This window comes from Hippocampus zosterae, chromosome 11, assembly GCF_025434085.1.
Source record: "Hippocampus zosterae strain Florida chromosome 11, ASM2543408v3, whole genome shotgun sequence".
NCBI lineage: Eukaryota > Metazoa > Chordata > Actinopteri > Syngnathiformes > Syngnathidae > Hippocampus > Hippocampus zosterae.
Window position 1 is genome coordinate 11,341,206 of NC_067461.1, and position 21,526 is coordinate 11,362,731.

At 41.0% G+C, this 21,526-nt stretch overlaps 1 protein-coding gene and 1 long non-coding RNA gene across 11 annotated transcripts in view; one reads left to right on the top strand and one right to left on the bottom strand.

The window, feature by feature from the left end:
• The window catches only part of adgrb3 (adhesion G protein-coupled receptor B3), a 125,918-nt gene extending 105,491 nt beyond the window's left edge, over nucleotides 1–20,427 (top strand). For 6 of the 10 annotated variants that reach the window (XM_052080557.1, XM_052080559.1, XM_052080563.1 and 3 more), the window contains 12 exons: nucleotides 5,654–5,804; nucleotides 7,102–7,171; nucleotides 7,566–7,632; nucleotides 8,502–8,605; nucleotides 9,175–9,273; nucleotides 9,505–9,676; nucleotides 9,788–9,883; nucleotides 11,144–11,183; nucleotides 13,251–13,939; nucleotides 15,240–15,275; nucleotides 16,192–16,296; nucleotides 19,288–20,427. In XM_052080557.1, coding sequence (XP_051936517.1) covers nucleotides 5,654–5,804; nucleotides 7,102–7,171; nucleotides 7,566–7,632; nucleotides 8,502–8,605; nucleotides 9,175–9,273; nucleotides 9,505–9,676; nucleotides 9,788–9,883; nucleotides 11,144–11,183; nucleotides 13,251–13,939; nucleotides 15,240–15,275; nucleotides 16,192–16,296; nucleotides 19,288–19,476 — 1,818 coding nt within the window. In that variant the 3' untranslated portion in view covers nucleotides 19,477–20,427. The remainder of the gene's footprint in view (nucleotides 1–5,653; nucleotides 5,805–7,101; nucleotides 7,172–7,565; nucleotides 7,633–8,501; nucleotides 8,606–9,174; nucleotides 9,274–9,504; nucleotides 9,677–9,787; nucleotides 9,884–11,143; nucleotides 11,184–13,250; nucleotides 13,940–15,239; nucleotides 15,276–16,191; nucleotides 16,297–19,287) is intronic. The other 4 variants (XM_052080560.1, XM_052080561.1, XM_052080562.1 and 1 more) reach the window with 3 other exon arrangements.
• LOC127610418 (uncharacterized) lies at nucleotides 16,302–19,281 on the bottom strand. Its single transcript, XR_007964844.1, has 2 exons — nucleotides 18,989–19,281; nucleotides 16,302–18,937 (listed from the first exon to the last, which is right to left on the bottom strand). It is a non-coding gene; the product is annotated as an uncharacterized LOC127610418 (long non-coding RNA).
• Nucleotides 20,428–21,526: the final 1,099 nt, after the last annotated feature.

A 21,526-nucleotide genomic window follows, 5' to 3' on the forward strand; every position in this document is an offset into this window, starting at 1 on the left:
GTGCTCATCAAATTTCATTGTGACTTGACGATCCCTTATGGGAAGGTATGACTGATCAGGAAGCAGATGGCCTTGCCAGCGGTTTTTACAAGACATTGTTCATAAATCAGTGGTCTACCTTTATTTATTTAATTATGCTCAGTGAAAACAGATTCATAGATAATAGGCGATTGCAGGATTTGCATAAAATGATTGAATCTTCAAAGAAAAGTGAAGATGTTGATCATTAGCATTGTATGAGGAACATTTTTGCCCGTTTCATTCGTCAAAATCTGAATCCACACATCCGGTACACATTTATCAGGTGCACAGTAGCGGCGAAGATGATAAATGCCCAGAATTAAGCCGTGGAGGTCTTTTAAAGCCGGGTTAATTTGAAGCCTTGTCTGATTGAATCAAGCCGTCTTGAGGTCTTGATTACAACGACCACGTGGGTCCCCCTAATTACATATTTGCATCCAAAATATTCTGTTGGTATATCAAAATCCACAAGCATCATGAAAATGCAACTTTCACCAAACAAACACGGCTATCTCAAAGACAGATGAGATTATGTAAACACCTCCAACCAAAGTGTTGATGGTGATCCATTTTTTCATTAAAGTAGATGACAAATCTGTGCCAGTACGCGATAGCAACATTATGTATTCATTTGACCTAGCCTCATTATAAAATGACGAAGAAGGCAATCCTGAGCTCTGTCATCGTCATGGCAACCGCTCATCACGGTACCCCATAAGAAGGTTCTGGCATTCAGCAGACATTTAAAAGAAAAATTTGGTTCATGTTGACATAGACACTGTACTACAAAACTGTTTCTTTAACAAAAAAAACAAAAAACAAAACATTGTTAGTGTGACGGCCCGTTGGTCCAGTGGTTAACATGTCGACCTCACAGTGCACAGGTATTCGGTTCAATTCCAGTTCCGGCCTCCCTGTGTGGCGCTTGCACGTTCTCCCTGGGCCTGCGTGGGTTTTCTCCGGGTACTCTGGTTTCCTCCCACTTTTGAAAAAACATGCATGGCAGGCTGATTGATCACTCTAAAATTGTCCCTAGGTGTGAGTGTGAGCGCGGATCGCTGTTCATCTATGTGTGCCCTGCAATTGGCTGGCAACCGGTTCAGGGTGTCCCCTGCCTACTGCTCGAAGACGGCTGGGATATGCTCCAGTGACCCGTGACCCTAGTGAGGATAGAGTGGTTCAGAAAATGAATGAATTATTAGTGTTACATTGTAACACAGTATGCTTCCTGTGTCTAATATAACTTACCAGACTTACTTAATAGAAGATCCGCATAATCACTTACATTCCATGAAAAGGGCCGATGCTGTTTCGTAACACTGTTGGTAGCTCACTGCTAACAGAGCTGCAGTATCGCTGTTCATACAGCAGTTCTATTGCAGTTTATAGCAGAACAATACATTCAGTTAAATGCTGTTTTAAACAATCCCACCAAATTACAAATGGGACTACTATGTGAGTCTGAAGTTGATTAGATTTAAAGATACTGCAAACTATGCACTGTTTTTAGAGGTAATTTGCTTGGTAAGCCTCAGTCGGTGAGCAAGAACCAAGTGATCCACCGATTCTTCCCATCCTTCAGTGTCGTTGAAGAGAAAGAATGAAGCGGAATGATTTTTTGCCTTTTCTTTTGTTGTTGTTTTTTTTTTATTCCCGGCGTGTCGTTATAATATTTGAGAAATATTCCATGTTTTTGATCAGACCTCGTTTTAGAGCGGTAGGCCAACGAAAACACAGCCCTGGTGTGGGTTTAATTGCTGTACTACATGACATCGCCTCACTTGTTGTTGCTGCAACCCTTGAAAGAAGTGTATGTAATTGGCCTCATTGTTTGTGGATTCGGAGTCATCTAATAGAAATCATTTCAAAGGTGTGGAGGTGCCCTCCTGGGAGCAGCAGATTCAGTGAGTCACCTTTGCTTGTCTTTGCTTTGCCTTTGTCCTCTCTCTGTGTTCATCTTGCTTTGTGGGAAGAAGGCAAATCAAGAAACATATAGGCACAGTTGTGATTTATTGACATTAAGCTCTTTGGGATAATTCTATCAAACTGTCAAACTATAATGAGTAAAAATGTATGAAGTAATAACAGATAAAAGTCTAAGAGCTCCTCTGTGTGCCAACCTGTCCTTTCACTAAGTTTAGTTTGTCATTTTTATCATTAAATTATTTCAGTGCTACATGGTTAAAATCCAGATGTATGTAGGATTCGAAATGATAACTTATTGCGCATGTCACTGTGCCGCATTAGTGAGATGGCATCTTGTTAAAGGCCTGAGTCTTTTCACTTCCAATGTTCATCTCTAACGTCAAATTGTGCTTAAATAACCTGACGAGACATTTTGGAAAAAAAATAAAAAAATCTGATCAAACTGCTCCTACGGTAACATTCTTTACAATCCCCACTGCATGCCATTTGTTTAGAATGTTACTCTACAGCTTTTTGACCCAACTTTGTTGTATACAAGTTGCAGATTACACTGTAAATAGATTTTATTGATACCATAATGATTCTCTTATTTGTAGTAACGCCCAAACCTGTTGCTATAAACCCCACAGCTCGCAAGTTCTGCTGTAATCTGTAAGAAGAGTAAATAATGAAACAATTCACAGTGATTGGCAAATAAAACTGCTTTGTGCTTGAAGGGATTTACCGTGAAACGCTAAGTCAACATGAGTTTAATCCAATTAGAGTCAATTCCTAATGCTTCAAGAGTATTATTTTCTTCACATGTATTACTGGAATCCCCTCTTACATATTTAGACTGACTACCACCTAGACCGAATACTGTATCTTACCTGAAATGGTCTTTGAGAGTGTGTTGCAACGAGTTATCTTTAATTTACGAATCTATACAGAAAATGTAGACTTTTATTCAATGGTCTAATTAATTCTTCAAATGCATGTCCGGTTTTAACACGCTACTATTGAATGATCTTTAACTATTCTCCTTCTGGGTGTCTTATCTGTGGTATGATATTTTAATGTGGTCCCTTCCTCACTTTCTTTGTTTCCATGGCTACCAACACAGTGAGCTCCCGACATTTGCTTTTCTAAAGGCCAGTGTGAACTCCCGGTTTCATCCGCGCTTGTTTTGTACGACTGGCTACAGTCGTCCGGTGCGTTCATAATACGCATAATGATGAGTATTCATCTGCATGCACTGATGATGTTTGCTGGTCAAGGAAGATCAGTAAACCAAGAAGACTACAGATGATCTGTTTCCAGGAAACAGCAGAGCTGTTTATTCAACACGCGAGTAGCTTTCAATGTACACGGGAAAAAAAACCCCCAAAAAACATAGTGATGAACTAACACGTAATGTTTTTATATGTTGTAGCAAATGCTTTCAATCGCTGTTCCAGGGGCAGAGATCTTACTGATGCTGAGTTGTATGAGCTCACATTTTACTCACTAATTTACTACATGGGCAAGTGGATGTATGTCTTGGGATTTCTGTAGGCCTTGATTGGATGAACTGCTTTGACACTTTCAGGAATCACTAGAGCATGGTCGCGTTGTAAGTAGTTATGGGTCGTTTGCTTCAGTTGCTGTACGAGACGTTTCATTAAGTTAGTACACCTGCACTACAGATAAAACTCCTGTACAGTGTACAAGAACATCAACATCTAAATCTGTCCCCTCTAAGAAGAAGCCCGCTAAAAGTGGTGTGTTCAAAGTTGTTTCAAGGCTTTGATATAATATGCAAAGGGCATTGTACCCCTTAGTGGTAGTTTAATACATATAAACATATTTACACAAAGAAGTTGGTCACACCAGTTCAGTAAGTTGTTGGAATATAAATTACTTTTTGCAGATGATAAAGAATATGTGTCTTTCATGTTTGTTATATTGTTCGTCTGCACTGTTTGTCCTAAAATATCTATTATACAGAGGGATACTATTGCTAGTTTTGTTAACCAGTCAATGGCGTTTTGTATTTGTGTTAGCATTCCGCTAGCAGACTTTTTATAAGGCAAAGTTATGTGATTTTGCTAAATACGCAAAGCGTAATCACATTTTTTTCTTGTGTTTAGTTTATTTGTAAGCTACAGGGAAACATCAACTGATATTGCCAGTCAACAGCCTGAAGCAAGCACTTTGACTCTTTTTTGAAGAATTGGTAACATTCTGCAAAACTGCTGCTTGTTGTAAAATTAGCTGCCACTATCCAGCACTCATCGGTACATTTTTTTTCCCCTCACAATTCAAGAAAAAAAAAAAAGATTGTAACATGCATCACTCTGAGGTGCGTTACCGCCGAATTATGTTCACAAATATATACTGTATCATTGAGAAAAAAAATCAAGAATTTGGGTATTCTGTTAGTATAATGCAATAAATGATATGCCAGTCAAATTTGCACTTATTTTTGTCAAGGCAGGGTGTTTGAGAGAGCTGATGTATAAGATCTACCTCATTAAACTGTGCAGCTCTCTCGAGTGATGTCTCAGCCTGGAAGCGCACGTTTTCAACCCATTCCGCGTCAGAGTTTTACTCCCCTTAGTTTATTCACATTTCTCTTGCATCTGGGACAGCCCACTCTACCTTAAAGCTTGTCTTGTCATGTTTCAATCCACATTTATGGGCTTAATGTCTCCCGTGGGTTGAAGTGAATACACACCCGCTTGTCAGGAATACGGTAATACAGGATTACTCTCTCATTTGAACACCTTGCACACAACAGTGGGGTGGATATCGTGTAGTTCTCTCAATGGAGACTTACAGGGAGAGTCACTGTGCGGATGCCCTGGGATGGCATGATACACTGGAGTCTTTACCTCACACCATACTCGACTGCCTAAGGTATCCTCACTCAGTGTCAGTGTGCCTTGACAAGACTCTTAAGGATACCTCTTTATTTCTAATCCTCTCCTAAACAATCTCCCTCTGGCGACGTCTCTCGGTGGAACAAAGATGGACGAGCTAATGAAGCTGCAAAGAGCCGTTCCCTTATTGAGCCCGAATGCTATCTCCTGCCTCCAGTGTAGCCTTCCATGTCATTTAAGAAGTGTTTTGCTGTCTTTGCTCTCGTGGCGCTACATACAACAGTTGAGCTTGGCCCACATGCCTGCATGTGGGATCCCTGGCATACTAATGAGGGTCAGTGCAGAGGAATGCAACAACGTGGCGTGCTGTGTCCGCCAGCCTGGCTCTGATCTTTATGGCCACTGCCACCTCTGATGCTGCATAGCCAACTCATCTAACTGGGCTTCGTGTACTGCTCAGTGTGACACTTCTTGCTTTTAGGGTTTTTTTATTGTTACTTTCACCAAGCTGAAGGAGGTTAGTTTTATTTCACGTCAGGATGACAGAAGGAAGAACCCGTTACATTTTGGAGCAGGAGGTGCTACTTTCTGATCGATTTACAGCATACCATCATTTGCTCTGATTTGTATTTGGTCATGTTCAAAACATTTGTTTTCCAATCATTGAGAATTTGGAAGCATTTCTTCATAAAATGTATCCCTTATCTGCGATTGGCTGGCAACCAGTTCAGGGTGTCCCCCGCCTACTGCCCAAAGACAGCTGGGATAGGCTCCAGCACGCCCGCGAACCTCGTGAGGATTAAGCGGTTTCACATAATGGATGGATGAATGGATGTTTACCTTACCATTTTCCACTTTGTGACTAGGGCGTCTGCATTATGACAACAGCCCTTCTGCACTTCTTCTTCTTGGCATCGTTCTGCTGGGTTCTCACGGAGGCTTGGCAGTCTTACATGGCAGTGACAGGAAAGGTTCGGACCAGGCTCATCCGCAAGCGCTTTCTCTGTCTTGGCTGGGGTAAGTAAGGAGCAGAATTTCTCACTGACAGCTTACATCTTCTGCCCTTCAACTCAAGGTTCATTTAGTAAAAGTAATGGCATGAGGCGGCGAGATTGTCATCTTATCAGGCGAGGGTGTTTTCGCACTCCGGTCAAAATGGACCAACCTTGAATTATGGAATGGATGGGAGGGAGGTTGGCAGACACAGTACAGTACATTCCATAGCAAGTTACGCAAAGGGTGTGCATGTACTACAAAGGTGAACAGATACTGTAAGTAGTCAAATACCAATTTCATCAAGTCGTGCTGAAGGGCTTGAATCGAACTGTTGTAACATTTCTAACCGTTTTGACATATTATACGGTGTGTTTGTTTTTTTGACGGCACGCCAGTCCAAATCAAATTCCAAAAAACCTCAGACGTTGATGATTGCAAAAAATGAGTGAATCCGGGTTCAAAGAGTTCCTTCTTTCAGACAAGCAGAAACATCTCCTTTTAAAAGAAAAAATATATATATTTGGAAAGAGCCCACGTTCATTCTTCTTGTTACCTAGCAACAAAACATGGCTCTCTTAGTCATTGCAGAGCCGCTGCTTCATGAGCATAGCATTAGCTATTCATTTAGGTGTGTAAGGAACATGCTTTAAGAGATTATTGGAGGCTAAAACCAGACTTTTTTTTGTACCCAATTACTTTTGTAGATTAGATCTATGCATGACATTTTTCATCACCTTAAGAGTCAGAACAATTCTAAAATGGATTACGAAAGAACCCTCATGCCAAATGTCACTTGTGGTCTATTAATTCCACCCATATGAAATATCGCGGGCGATGATTTATGGGACTCGTGTGTCGTCTCTGCACACTTTAGCTCTCAAGCACTGCAGAGACACGGACTCTGGATGGCCACGAGAGCCGCATGCGCCTCCTGCCTCCAGGAAGCTGATTACATCAATAGCACCTGCATGCGCTTTCCAAAACCTTAATATTCTGAGCACACAGAAGAGGAACCGATCCCATCACACCAGGGCATTGGGGGTTTTTTCTCTTATTTTTTTTTTTTTTAACCATTCAATGATTAAAAAATTTACAGCATCCTGAACTTCAATTATCAGCAATCACAAGGAATTTGGAGTCCTTCTGCAGATTTAATAGTACATCATAAACACATTCAAAGTATCTCATTGTATCATTCTCGTGTAATTATGTAACATCTAATGAAGAAAGTTTCCCTCCGTTTTACAGACAGCACTGTACTCAACGTGACGACATAACACAGACGTCTTGACTAATCATTGATTGCTTTCTCTTGAAGGATTACCGGCTTTGGTGGTTGCTGTATCGATGGGATTCACTAAAACAAAGGGCTATGGGACACCCTTATAGTAAGTTGGCCTTTATGCTAGCGTTGAATATTCACCGCGCAAGAAGTAGGCTATGTTAATGGTAATACTTGAGCGAAATGATTAAGTGCCTCGGCAGTGACTCACTTCTCCTGAACAGATCCATGAAGACAGTCCCACGAACGCGATCCGATTTAGCGATCGCTCAGCAGGACCCCAATTTCTCGAGTTGTATCGCAGCTTGATACCGATGGCGTGAACACCGCTTAGAATCTCTTTAGTGTGTCAAATTCTGAAAATAGAGTTACGGCATATGGCGCCTACTCCCTTGACAATTGGGGGAAAAAAATACAAGCGGTTGTTATTTTGTGTGCCATTAACTCAGATGTTAATCACTGGCTGCAAGTTAACTGTTGCTCTCTGTGTTTCTCTGCAGCTGTTGGCTGTCTTTGGAGGGGGGGCTCCTGTATGCCTTTGTTGGACCTGCAGCTGCTGTTGTTCTGGTAAGCCTCAACTAGTAGATCCGGTTCTTGATGACAGGGAATAGATGGGAAATGGAGATGTTACCCGAAACTTAGACGGCACAAGAAACACAGTGGCAGATTGGGGAGGAATAGACGCATTAAACACCAACAAAATAAATTCAGTTTTGGAAAATGAGTTTTAAGGTATCAGAGCAAACCCATCTTTTGTAAATGATGGTCTATGCCAAATGTGTGTTCCTGTTGTTTCAGTTGTTCAAATGAAAATATTGATACTATTAATCTGTCAGAGGTACCTCCCACTGGAATAGTGACTGTCTATTTATGTAGAAAAAGAACATTCAGAGGTGGAATTAGAAATCAAGTCATATTTTACAAAAGTTTGCGAGCCAATGACACACAAAGAATTTTTTTTTTGTCATCTTTGCTCTAGTTTTCTTTTGCCTCAGACCTAAAATGGCATCAATAACAAGGAGCAACAATCAAGTTTGTAAAGCAACTACATATAAAGCCTCAAATTCCACACTGCTGCTCCAGTTTCCTGTCAGCGAAGTTGCTGCTAATGTTAGATGAAGGTGCCTTTGAGAGGAAAAATGTTTCTTATTAGGGAGATCTTTTCCTAAGGCTGCCGTGCCGGACTGAGTGTGCACGGCAATGCTCATCCACTGGCTGAAATGTGACAGATATGAGAAAACACACACACACAGAAGCTAGAGGTCGACGCTCAGTGCACACACGCAAAATTGAGGTGGGAAGAAAAATGGGACAATTACATCAATCATTGGCGACTAATGGAAAATGTCATCTCGGCAAACCATGCTTTTAACATTATATTGAAAATAATTGTGCATTGGTATGATTTATTGAAGATCCCTTTGCTTCGTTTCCAGGTCAACATGGTGATCGGTATTCTCGTGTTTAATAAATTAGTGTCCAGAGACGGCATACTGGACAAGAAGATGAAGCATCGAGCAGGGTATGACAGCACGTCCTTGTTAGTACCTTCATTTTTCTTCTTTTATTATTCATTATTTCAATGCCAGCATGAGTTATAACAACTAATTTGAACTCGTGTTCCGGCACTAACAATAATGTGCTTGCCCTGCTGCTTTGAATCTTTCCTGCACTATTTAGATAGTCAACGTTTATGTCAAGACTTGATGTATGAATGAGTTAGTTTCATTTCATTTAAATGTTTACCCTGTTTCTGTAAATGTTGAACCAGTGAGGCCGATTCCTTTCAAATGCTTTTTTTTCTGTAAATTGAAAACATCGATGTCATTTTATTATGAGTTGCGGATTTGTAGCACAAAGAAAGCAATATTTACAGCTGCTTATACATACACAGTGTTGGAACTTATTGAAAGTGCAAATCACAGGACATAAAGAGGTCAGCTTTCTCACGGGAGCGACATGAATTCATATTTTGTTGGCAGAATAAGTCCAAGATGAAACTACATTACGCCCACGCGCTGGCTGCGTGTGCCATTGCTAATATTTGACGTTGCACACTTTGTGGTTATTAGCGTGGTCGGTCACGCCGTTGTCTCTTATGCCCCACAGACAGATGAGTGAGCCGCACACGGGATTGACTCTCAAGTGCGCCAAATGCGGTGTTGTATCAACGACTGCTTTGTCAGCGACTACAGCGAGCAACGCAATGTAAGTGACTGCGAATCAATAATACAATGCTGCATATACAGCAGGTCCACCTCGATAATGCAGATCCACTGCCATGGCAACAGCTCTTAGCGCTGTACATCAGATCACGGCAGGAAAAAAAAGAAAGAAAGAAAACAAAAATCTTAGTTGTGTTTGTAATTGAACAGCCTTCAGATGACGAGGGATACCATGTAGTAATTTGCCTTATTTCTTATTTTTATATCCTCTCAGGGCGTCCCTATGGAGCTCCTGCGTCGTCCTGCCTCTACTGGCCTTGACCTGGATGTCCGCAGTGCTTGCCATGACGGACAAGCGCTCCATCCTCTTTCAAATCCTCTTTGCGGTCTTTGACTCACTGCAGGGTTTTGTCATAGTGATGGTGCACTGTATCCTACGGCGAGAGGTAGAGCAATTTTTATTTGTGATGCTGAGGGAGGGCAAAGGGAAATTTTCGCCACGATTTTATCCCAACTAACTCGAACAAAATCTGTAAAAAAAACATGTTTCTCCTTAGGTCCAAGATGCATTCAGATGTCGACTCCGAAACTGCCAAGATCCAATCAGTGGTGATGCAACAGGGGGCTTTCCTAATGGCCATGCTCAGATAATGGTAAGTGTGGTTTCTCCACTTGTATCATGACAGCTTTAACCCAACTGACGTTTCTATAGCTTCATTTCTATCGAGCCGCAGGAGTTGATTCGTTTCAGGATGTTGCTTGTGCTTTCCCCCCTGCCCCCCTTTGCTTTTCAATTGTGAAGAGGTGTAAAAAGGGCAGTATCAATAACTCATTTGTTTTTTTTTTCACTTCTAACTTAACTTTTGTGATGCCTTCTCGAAAATATAATTGTTGTGATTTCTGAAAGGAATACATGTTTCAGTTCTGGTTGCTCAGTACACTCTGGGAATGTCAACATAAGTTGACAATAACAATGGACACCAGCAAATTGTGCGCACTCAACTCTGGGTTCTTGCCACCTTGCTGAGTCAGCTTGTTTTCTTTATGCAAATGAGTCGTGCAGCTCTGTCCAGGCAGCTCAGTACAAAATGGATAAATCAATAATGATAAATAGACTAGGACAGAATGGACGCCACACAATGAACTGCATTTAGTCTTCCTGTGAGACAGTTTGCAAAGCTTAGCCACGTTCGACTTTTTTTTTTAACACCGATTATATGAGCAAAATTTTAAAAAATATATATACAATTTTTCAAAACATTGTTTGTAGATCTGAATTTGACCAAGATATCTTAAAGAATGCTGTCTACCTTTGAGGTTCAACAACATTTACCATCATTTAGCCGTGCATTGTTTTTTATTGTCTCATAATTTTCCGCGAATAGATACCGCATTAGTGCTCCTCTTAGGCCCTTAAAGCTCAAGCCGTTATTTTTGTTTGATTGAAATAATGACCCCATCCCCATCAGGCACGCATCTCACTCATTTCTTTTCTGGGATGATAGAGCATTGCTCCCAGCCCGACCTTTGAAATTGGCGTGCCAGTCTCTTCATCTCGCGCCACGATACCAGTGGCATGTCAGAGAAATGATCTGACATTAGTATTGTAATACTCCTCTGAGGGAAATAGTCTTCACAAAAGCAGAGTGGCGTCTGGCACTCTCGGTTCAATACGGTCATTTGCAGCAGGTGCAAAATGCCTCCCTTTCCCATTAGTACCGTCATGCATAGATATGCGCTCACCGGCCACTCCATTAGGGTTGGAAAAGGATCCGCCACAAATGCTATCTTGAAAAATATGCCTTTGAAACACGATTATATTGAAGAATGTTTTGGTTTGAATGACGCGTAGCATAGTAAGAGGTGTTTCCCAGATGTAAAATGTCTTGCTGATCACGATTCCTTGTTTGCAGACGGATTTCGAGAAGGATGTCGATATTGCCTGCCGGTCAGGTAAGAGCACATCCACTGAAAATGCCCAAAGTCGCCTCCCTGTAGAAAGTAAACTCTGTTTCTCAATGAATTGAAAAAAAATTCTGAATTGAAAATGTTGCTTTGCCAGGTTTTCAGAAGTGTGTGCTTATGTTTGCGACATTGAAATAATCCGTTCGATGACGACATTCCCGCTTGACATACATTTACAATCACTGGCCCACATTTGTGCGAGCATTTTGTAGTACCAGTACATCATGCCAGTGAAGATTGATTCTGAAAGGATTTTTTTTTCCCACAAATTCTGTAAGGGGGGGTGCTTATTTATGCTGAGCACTGTAACAACAATCTCCTCTCCTTGCAAGTAAAAACCCCAAAAAGAGGTTAGACAGTAAAAATAGCCGCAGTTGCATAACAGCCAACAATCCCCACAGGGTTTTTTCACAGTTACCAAAGCACTGACTTTAATCTGAGAACAAAACAGTATAAAAAGAGCTGTTGGCTACTCTTCATACTGTACCGTACTTTATACGGCGTTTTAAAGTGAAACCAGACTCCTGTGCATTTCACCAAAGCCACTTTGTGCTGAATGGCACGCTGTCATTAGACTGTATAAATGTTTCACACCATCATAAATCGGAGTTCATGCTTTAAGGACAATGTTCCTCATGATATTTAGTTCTGGGAAGGTAATATTTAGTTTAGGGGGGGGGGTTTTGTTCTTCTTTTGTACTTTTGAGCCGCTTTACAAGTGTATGTAGTATTGAAGAGTTGTTAAGACCAAATCAATCATACTTATTCACAGGTCTCAGAAAGTTGATTGGACCATATACCTCAACACGGTGCAATCCTGTCAAACTCAAGTGCATCTACCTGGAGAAAAACAACAAAAAAAAGGCAAAAGCAATCAGGTGTCATGAATAAATCGTGACCAGATTACGCTCTGTGCTCACACTTGTACAATTATTTGTGGTGCACAAAGATACATTTGACGGTGTCGCCTCGAGTGTAAACGTTGATGGGAATGTACTTAAGGCATAACAAGCTTAAAGGCTGTTAAGCGTGACCACTGGCGCGTTTGGCTGCCGCTGCTCAACCCATATTGTTTTGTGTTTTTTGTTATTGTAAAGTGTCCTTGGGTGTCTTAAAAGGTGCTTATAAATAAAATGGGCGGCCCGGTAGTCCAGTGGTTAGCAAGTCGGCTTCACAGTGCAGAGGTACCGGGTTCAGTTCCAGCTCCGGCCTCCCTGTGTGGAGTTTGCATGTTCTCCCCGGGCCTGCGTGGGTTTTCTCCGGTGCTCCGGTTTCATCCCACATTCCAAAAATATGCATGGCAGGCTGATTGAACACTCTACATTGTCCCTAGGTGTGAGTGTGAGCGTGGATGGTTGTTCGTCTCTGTGTGCCCTGCGATTGGCTGGCAACCGATTCGGGGTGTCCCCCGCCTACTGCCCGGAGACGGCTGGGATGGGCTCCAGCACCCCCCGCGACCCTAGTGAGGATCAAGTGGTACGGAAGATGAATGAATGAATGAATGAATGAATGAATAAATAAAATGTATTATTACTATTATTATTATTATAAAGTCATCTTGCTATGTGCAGGGTCAGAAGCCATAATGTTCTGTTTGGATTTGAACCAGATTATGCCTTTGGCAGCAATTAATATTAATAACGATGACATCTTCTGCCATTCATATATCTAAGATCATATTTTACTTAGGTTAGAATTTGTTACATTTAACTCCAAAAATTGGGATTTGAATGAACATGATTGCCTGTTAGGTTAAAAAAAAATCACAGGTGACAAGTGTGGTCTGTGCTGGCTCGTGGGACTTTTAAAAATTCTTTAAGTGAAAATAATTAAAAGGGAAAAAAAACACTTGACTGCTGAACAGATATTTTATGAAATTTAATGAAACAGTTTGTTTAATGTGGCATTCTTCTGATCACATAAAAGCATCAGCTGTCAGTGCACCTTAATCACTTCCTTTACAAATTGGATGATACGAACTGGAAATTTACTTTGAAGATGATGTGCACACAGACATAAATCGCTGATTTCAAACGTGTGCTTCCACCCTGTCAGCTCTCCACAAGGACATGGGCTCATGTCGCGCCGCTACCGTCACCGGCACGCTTTCCCGCATATCCCTCAATGACGAGGAGGACGAAAAAGCTCCTGAAGGCCTCAACTACTCTACGCTGCCCGGCAACATCATCTCCAAAGTGATCATCCAGCAGCCTTCGGCACTGCACATGCCCATGGGAGTGGGCGAGCTAAAGGAGCAGTCGCTCGCCGGCGACAACAACGCCGAGCTGCGCCGCACCGTTTACCTGTGCACCGATGACGCCATGCGCCAGAGTGACCAGAACATGGGCACCCACGACATGGAGGGCCACCCACCACAGGGTCAGATGATGGAGACGGATTACATTGTCATGCCCCGTGCCTCGGCGGCGGCGGCGGCACTTTCGGGGTCTGCTACCCTGCCAGCCCACCTAAAGGAGGACACCAAGATGAACATCACCATGGATACGCTGCCGCACGAGAGGCTGATGCATTACAAGATGAGCCCTGACTTCAACATCAGCCCGTCGGGCGTGGACCACATGAATGTGAACCTGGAGCAGCAATACCCCAGCGCCTCCGAGCAGATGCAGAACCTGCCCTTTGAACCCCGCACGGCCGTCAAGAACTTCCTTGCTGAGATGGAGGAGAACGCTGGCCTCTCGAGGAGTGAGACGGGCTCTACCATCTCCATGAGCTCCTTAGAGGTACATGCTATACACTGTATAATATATATATATATATATATATGGAATCAGGTGGATCGATTTTGAAAAATAACTGATTGCGATTTACAAGGCGATTATTTTTTTCAAGGTCTTCCTACCCATTATTACACATACTTTTGGGCCATCTTACAGTTTAAGCTTACGCTAAACGAAACGTAAATGAACAATGAATAAATATTTAGGACCGTTCCTTTATCTACTTCAATTACAATTTGTTTTTATTTCCTAAAAACTTTGAGGCAACTTCACAAAACTCCTACAAAACAAGTGTGGCATAAACATAAGTCAGTAATTCATAAGTGACACCACAACAATAATGAAATAATAATAATAATAATAAAACACGCCAACAACGATGGCATATCCACTGTGTATATTTATTTAACTTTACTCGGAGCACCAGCACCAATAACAAAGGTAACCACAATGTTTTAATATGGTCACTGTGGGAACGCTTAAACATGCAACTGAAACCACAGAACAAATATAAAATGAATGATTGACACGAGCAGCAAGCACAAAAACTCTGGTATTTGAAATGCTCCAACATAAGGCACTCCAGAACAAATATAAATGCATGAAAAAAGATGTAGAATATACTGTATATCGCCTCATATTGTGCAGAGTTGGCTTTGTGCGTGCTCTACTTTTTGCTCATTTTGCTAGCTCGTGGTTTTAATGAGTATTATGCCTCTGAGACATGTGTCAAGAAACTGTCGTGGACAGGTGCAACGGAGAGAATCCAGTCACTTGTCAAAATAAAATAATTTTCAGACTCAGACAAACCAGAAGTACCGGAAGTTTTGATTTACCGTATTTTCTGCATTATAAGGCGCTTCGGAGTATAAGGCGCACCTTCAATGAATGGCCTATTTTAAAACAGTTTTCATAGATAGGGTGCGCATAGAATAGAAGCTACAATAGTGGCCGCAATTACATTATGCATCCACTAGATGGAGCTACGCATTGGGGAATACAATACAATAAAACACACCTTTATTGCTTTATAGCTGTAACAAAGCGCTTTACAGAACATTTAAAATAGATCAGAATATTGATCCATACATAAGGCGCCTCGGATTAGAAAGCGCATTGTTGGCTTTTGAGAAAATTGAATGCTTTTGGTTGCACCTTATAGTGCGGAATATATCGCAAAAGCTTTGTATCTTGACTTAAATTCAACTCATTTTTCAGTGTTCATAGAGACAGACCTTTCTGTGTTGTGGCAGCCCTATAAATCTTTTCCTCATATTTTATTTATATATTTTTTTTCATACAGAGAAGAAAATCACGATATTCTGATCTGGACTTTGAGGTATGTTAAAACACGTTCCTTCGCTTAAGACATGCATCAATCTTTTTTTTTTTAATATACAGAGTAAAGCCATCCTTGTGTTTGTCATTTGATTTACTCGAACTTGTTGTGCCTCTTAAGCTTATTGGAGTTTACAAGATTTATTGTCACACTATGTAGTTAAGGTAAAAGCAAGGCTCTCAACTGACAAACAGGATGAGCGTTCATCAACATTTTGTCCTCCATCTCTTCCATCCATCGCCTCAGCACTGATTTTTCAATGATATGCTTTTAAAGTCATTAGCACATTTCATGACTGATTTGAACCGCTAGTCTTTCCAAGCAAATTCCACCCCTCTTTTGGCAGGATTTTGCATTCCTTTGCATTGCCCAATCAGGTTTTATGCATATATATATGTGTGTATGTATATATACATGCGCGCACACACACACACACACACACACACACACACACACACATGCACATACAAAGCCCCCTTTTCAAAGTAAAGGAAACAGAATGAAAGCTTCTGGCAGTGTTTCTGGCACGAGGAGTATTTTGCGTTAAAGTAGACACAGCAACCCCTTTTAAAGGAAGCCCTGGGCCAAGATTGGATTATAAGGGTTCCTCTTACACCAACAAAACATTAAATGAGGCAATTTGTCACAAAAGAATTAAGCTCGATTCGGTTACTCCTGCCATTTTGAATGAAGTCATTCTGCTGTCCTTGTACAGATCATCCCAATGTTTCCTTTATTTTGGCGGTGTGTTACAGTATATATATATATATGCAGAACCGAGCAGATCTGTTTGAAACCTGGCCTACAAGCAAACTACCTTGACACTAACACATTGATCAGAGTGTGAGTGGGTGGAGAGAAGATGCATTTGCATTATTGGCTGTCAATACCAAAGCAAAAACCCTTGCCATTGCAGAAAGTCATGCACACCAGGAAAAGACACATGGAGCTGTTCCAGGAACTGAATCAGAAATTTCAAACCCTGGACCGATTTCGAGACATACCAAATATGGGGAGCATGGTGAGTAACAGGAAACCAGTGGGGGGTAGTGGGGGGCGGTGGATTTCACTGACATTCAAATCCATTTCAATGTACAGTGCAGGCTACGTGTGTGATTATGCTAATGAGAATTTATGTAGAACAGGTGGTTCATTTATACAGAGCCAGAAACTGGCCATGGGGGGTGGCGGGGGCTATCCGTGTGATAGCCTGCCCCCACCTTTGCTTTTTTTTTTTTGCTAACAAAAGATGCATTTTCTCCACCAAACCAGTCACAGAGACAAAGGATGTTTGCTAACGTAGTTGCTCTCGAGAGTGCATCCATTCCAATGCAAAGCCATGAATGCACTTTGATTTACATTTATACATTTATCTACTTAGCAACACCATCTTTTTTTTAATCATAAATGCATGGCGGATGATTAATCTATCAGCATCCCAACCTGACCTAAAGTGTGCTGTTCTTCTAAGGCTGCATTTACACGCCAACACAATTCCAGTTTTATTTCTCCCATGTGAATCACTTTGGATATTTGTCATGTCAGTTGCCTATTTGACACCAAGATCCCACAAAATAGCCGCATGAGAGCTATAACAGATGATCTGACATTAATCCGCCTTTGCCTTTTACACGGAAGCCATCGAGCCAGAGGGATGTGTAACTGTTTGTGCTCGCTCGCGGCGCCCAGCTTTAAATCATTAGCTGTATGATGTCTGGTGTGACGTATTCGATTCTTGTCAAATAGCAACACACTTTTAACACAGCCATTTTTCAAAGGTTTCCAAAGTTCTTAACAATGTCACTCACAACAAACCATGATGACTGCTTTTAAGTTTAATCACTGGATGAATATGTATTTAATTTGGATGATATAGCTGAATAGTGTAAACATACAATACTTCTCAAAAGTTTGGGGTCACTGTGACAATTTCATGTTATCCATGAAAATACACCATGACGGCACTTTTCAAAAGTCACTTCGAAAATCCTTTTGTTTTTAAGAAAACGCTTTAAAGCAACGCTTGTTTTTCGTCTTTAAAAAAAAAAACACGAAAATTGTCTAGAACTGCCTTTCTGATTAATTTAACGTGATCATCGTTGATTACACCGTGTATAAGGATATTTCCAGGTAAAAAAAAAGAAGTACAAAAGGACATTTGTAAGTGATACCAAACCTTTGAAATTAATGTTTCTTTCGGATTATTTTATTTAGTACAGGTTATCCTCAGTTCACGATGGTTTGGACATCAGCTATTTTGAGATGACCTCATCGCAGAGAACACGAAGGCACGCTCCGTTACCTCATACATTTTCATTTGGCTGTTTGTATATTTACAATTTAGAAGCATTTTCTTTTGTTTTAACAAATATGCCTTGTACTTATGACTTGACCACTGCGTTAGCATCAATTAATGAGAGACTACGGCACATTCTGACATGCAAATCTGGGTTACGTTGCCGCTTCAGGACAGTCTGGCTTCCAAAAATCTTGCCATTAAAAAATAAAAATAAGCAATTCAAAGATCGAACCACTGTTGCTGATTTCAACTGGTCATCCTCAGTAAAGGAAATCTTAAATTCTTTATCATTTTAATCATTTTAAATTTCACAGGATAAAAAAGAGAGGTGAATATGAAATGTAAGTCTTTAATTTTGCAAATACGCCGTTCACGCTTCTATCATGGTTCCAATGTCAGCTCAATTGACGGTTCAACTTGGCCCTGCCATTCTGTGTCTGTACCACTTATGGAAAACATTGACTTGACAAATAGCGGAAAGCTTTTATAGGCGGCGCGAAAGGCGGCACCGTAAGAAGAAATAAAAAAACGGCAGAAACATAAATCTTCAGATCAGGAAAAAAAAGCTTCTATCATTGAAGGATAAAAATCTGACTTGAATAAGATAGCTGTCGATTCATATCGGACGGATATTCTCTGTCACTTGCGAGCCGGAAGTCTATAATCACACCAAGGCAATTGATATACGCACACGTCCACAAACACCACACGGTGCTAAATCAAATATACAGCATGGTGAGGTGCAGAGACCATTAAATAGAAGATTGTGTGGGCTTCTAAAGAGACTTTGCAGAGCTGGGACATACACGACGCACAAAACTTTTGAGATACTGGCGTTTCGGTTGATATCCGATTACCATTACACCTTCATTTAATATGACTTCCTCTCAACAATGACCCATAAAAATAGTCCATAACAATAATAATAATCATCATCTATGATTACAATATCCATTTATATTTACACTGCGCCTTTTCGTACTGCCATATCTTATTAAGCTGGTGAACTCCCTTTCCTTCTTATAGTACAAACGCAAACCTATAGAAGATCAGCACACACACACGCACGCCCACGCAATACCCTCCCCTCCTATTTTTCCCAGCCTCCGCCCCTTCCACTCCCAATGAATCTACTGCAGTGATTCTCTCAGAAATGACTTTCCATTTCATATTCCCTGCCTGCGAGCAGCGCCTCCTTCCTATTTGCAACAGCGACTTTGAGGCCGTTGCTGCCGATGTGCCGAGACGAATGGCCGACATATGAAGAGCATACGGTGGATTCAAAAGAAATTCAACAAACCCCTAATCGAATGCCAGGGTTTTGTGATCTAAAATAACCAGACCGAGATAGATTATTTCAAAACTTTTTTCATCAATAATATGACCTGTAACCTGTGGAATATTTTAGAGAGACGAAGAATAAAAAAACAACTGGTTCTGAACACATCCACATCCCGAGCTGTACTGGGGTGTCCACACCTGTGCAAGCACGTGATCTCATTTGTTTATTTTTACTTCCCTTCTCGAAAATATTTTCTACACATCACAATATTAGTGGGAAAAGTTTTGAAGTAGGAGGGCTGAAATTCAGGTATTGCAAGTGGATCAGGAACGTCACCCCCACTTATTCGGGGCAATTACTGAATAGTAAATGTGGGTATAAAACTCCACGTGATAACGATGCTGTGCTGACAAATGTGGCCGTGTTCACAGGACAAGGCAATGCCAAACAAGAACCCATGGGAGAGCTACAACCCGGCGTGCGAGTACCAGAATTACGCCACTATGAATGTACTAGACTCTAGCGCCAAGGACTCACTGGAAATGACACCCGCCGAGTGGGAAAAGTGTGTCAACCTCCCCCTGGATGTCCAGGAGGGGGATTTCCAAACAGAGGTCTAGAGGTTATGACGAAAATGCAAACTCGGAAAGGAGGAGAGGACGAAGAAGAAAAAGAAGAGGAAGTGATGTATTTTGCACTGAATAAAGCAACAGACTTTTCTAACAGCCTTGGCGTTCATGTCGGGATAATTAGGAGCATGGCAGGGACTTTATGTGCCAATACAAGACTGATGAGAGCGAAAAGAGAGAGAGGAACAATGGGGAAGAAGGGACAAGGAAAACCATCAGTGTTACTTTTTTTGTATTCTCACTAGTGTACTTAGTGCGGGGCAGCCTGGTGTACAATATTTACCATCACATTGTTTCAAATTATCTTTTCCAGGAATTGGCAAGAATGCAGAAAAAAATATATATATATATCCAACGTCAAGAAGAAACCTCATAGAGCAAACGACACGCCATGTGGTCCCAGCTTCATTGGGTCTGGTTGCTAACTAGGCCCAGGAGCACAATGTATATATTTATGCAGGTTTTTAAAACGTTTATAACAGTCCGTTTGGCCATTGCGACACTTTTTACTTTCTAGTATGAAACATGGGAGGCAAAGAGTATCTTTTGTGTCATATTAAAATGAATGTTTGTCCGGCTACATTCTTCATTGCTTTCAATGCAATAAAGATAATACTCACTTTTATATAAATAATATATTTCACAACTTTAATACTGCGGAACCCGCTTGAAGGATCCCCGGCAAGCTCTCCCATCTGCAGCCCTGTATAAAATAAAATTTAAAAAAAAAAAAAAACAACAACAACAACAAAAAACAGGCAAAAAAAAAAGAAAATGTTGTATGGTGTAAATAAACTTTTGTCTACATATGTTTTAATTGTGCCAATTTATTTTAATGAGGAAAAAAATGAAATAATGCCAACCTGATCAAAAGTTATAGCGAAAATGTTAACATTTGAAAAGGAATGTAAATAAAAGAGGAAATATGTTCGTACTGCTTCAGATGTGGTGTCAAATTTGTTGTTTGCTTTTGGATTCACGCAAGAACACCGTGAATATTGACCTATCGCCAACACAAGATTAAAAGAAAATTCCACAGCACAACGTTCGGTTTTGTACTCAAAATAATTACGCTTTGAAACTTTTGCAAAGTTGTTGTTTTTATCCAATCGTTTCTTGTTTTGGATGCGGGGGACGCGTATTGGAGGTTTATGAGTTTTTTTTTTCTCCCCAATGCATTTCAATGTGGACAATTATATTCAGATGTTCACTATTTCAGTCCCTGTCCACTGTATAGATACATATACACAGAGAGAGAGCGAGAGAGAGAGAGAGAGAGAAAGAGAGAGAGAGAGATGACTTTCATATCAGATTATCTATCAACTCTTTCGTGTTGATGGTTTGCACTGTAAAGTTTACTGACATATTTAATAAGGTCATCCCGACAACATTTTTTTTTTACATTTTCATTTGGAGTGGAAAACATTCAGGTGAGTGGGCTTCTTTACCACCACCAGGTTTCTCTTTTAAACGTTGAAGGTGCAGGTGAGATGGACCACAAATGGGAATAGGTGATCAGTTCTGTGTGGTGGGCAGCTCCGTGCACTGCAGCAACAAAAAAAGAAAAAAAAAATGGTGGGAGCGTGACCGAGGATCACCAAAGAAGAGGCTGCATGAGGATGAATGGTGTATTTTATGATCGACAATGTTTACTTGTCCTCATGCGCACTGTTTGAAGGGCTCAAAGTCAACTTCAGGGACGTCCTTTCATTTCACTCAAATCTCTTAAATGTCAGAAAATTGAGAACGTTTTGATTTGAGCTGTGTCGACACGAATCAGTGCACCTGCGTGATTTAAGTACATCAATTGTATTAAAAGTGTTGCGGAGACGAAACAGTTTGCGGTCACACAGATCTGTCCTCTGTGCTCCAGGAAGCCATGACGGTGACCTTTGCACAGAACTGCTTTGGTTGTACGTCTACTATTGCAGCACCGGTTTTCTGGATGTAGTACAGCTGTCTTTCAGGCTCTTTAGTAGAGTCCCGTGAGAACGAGGTGAATACGACTATGCTACTAGAGATGAACGCAAGGATCAAAGTC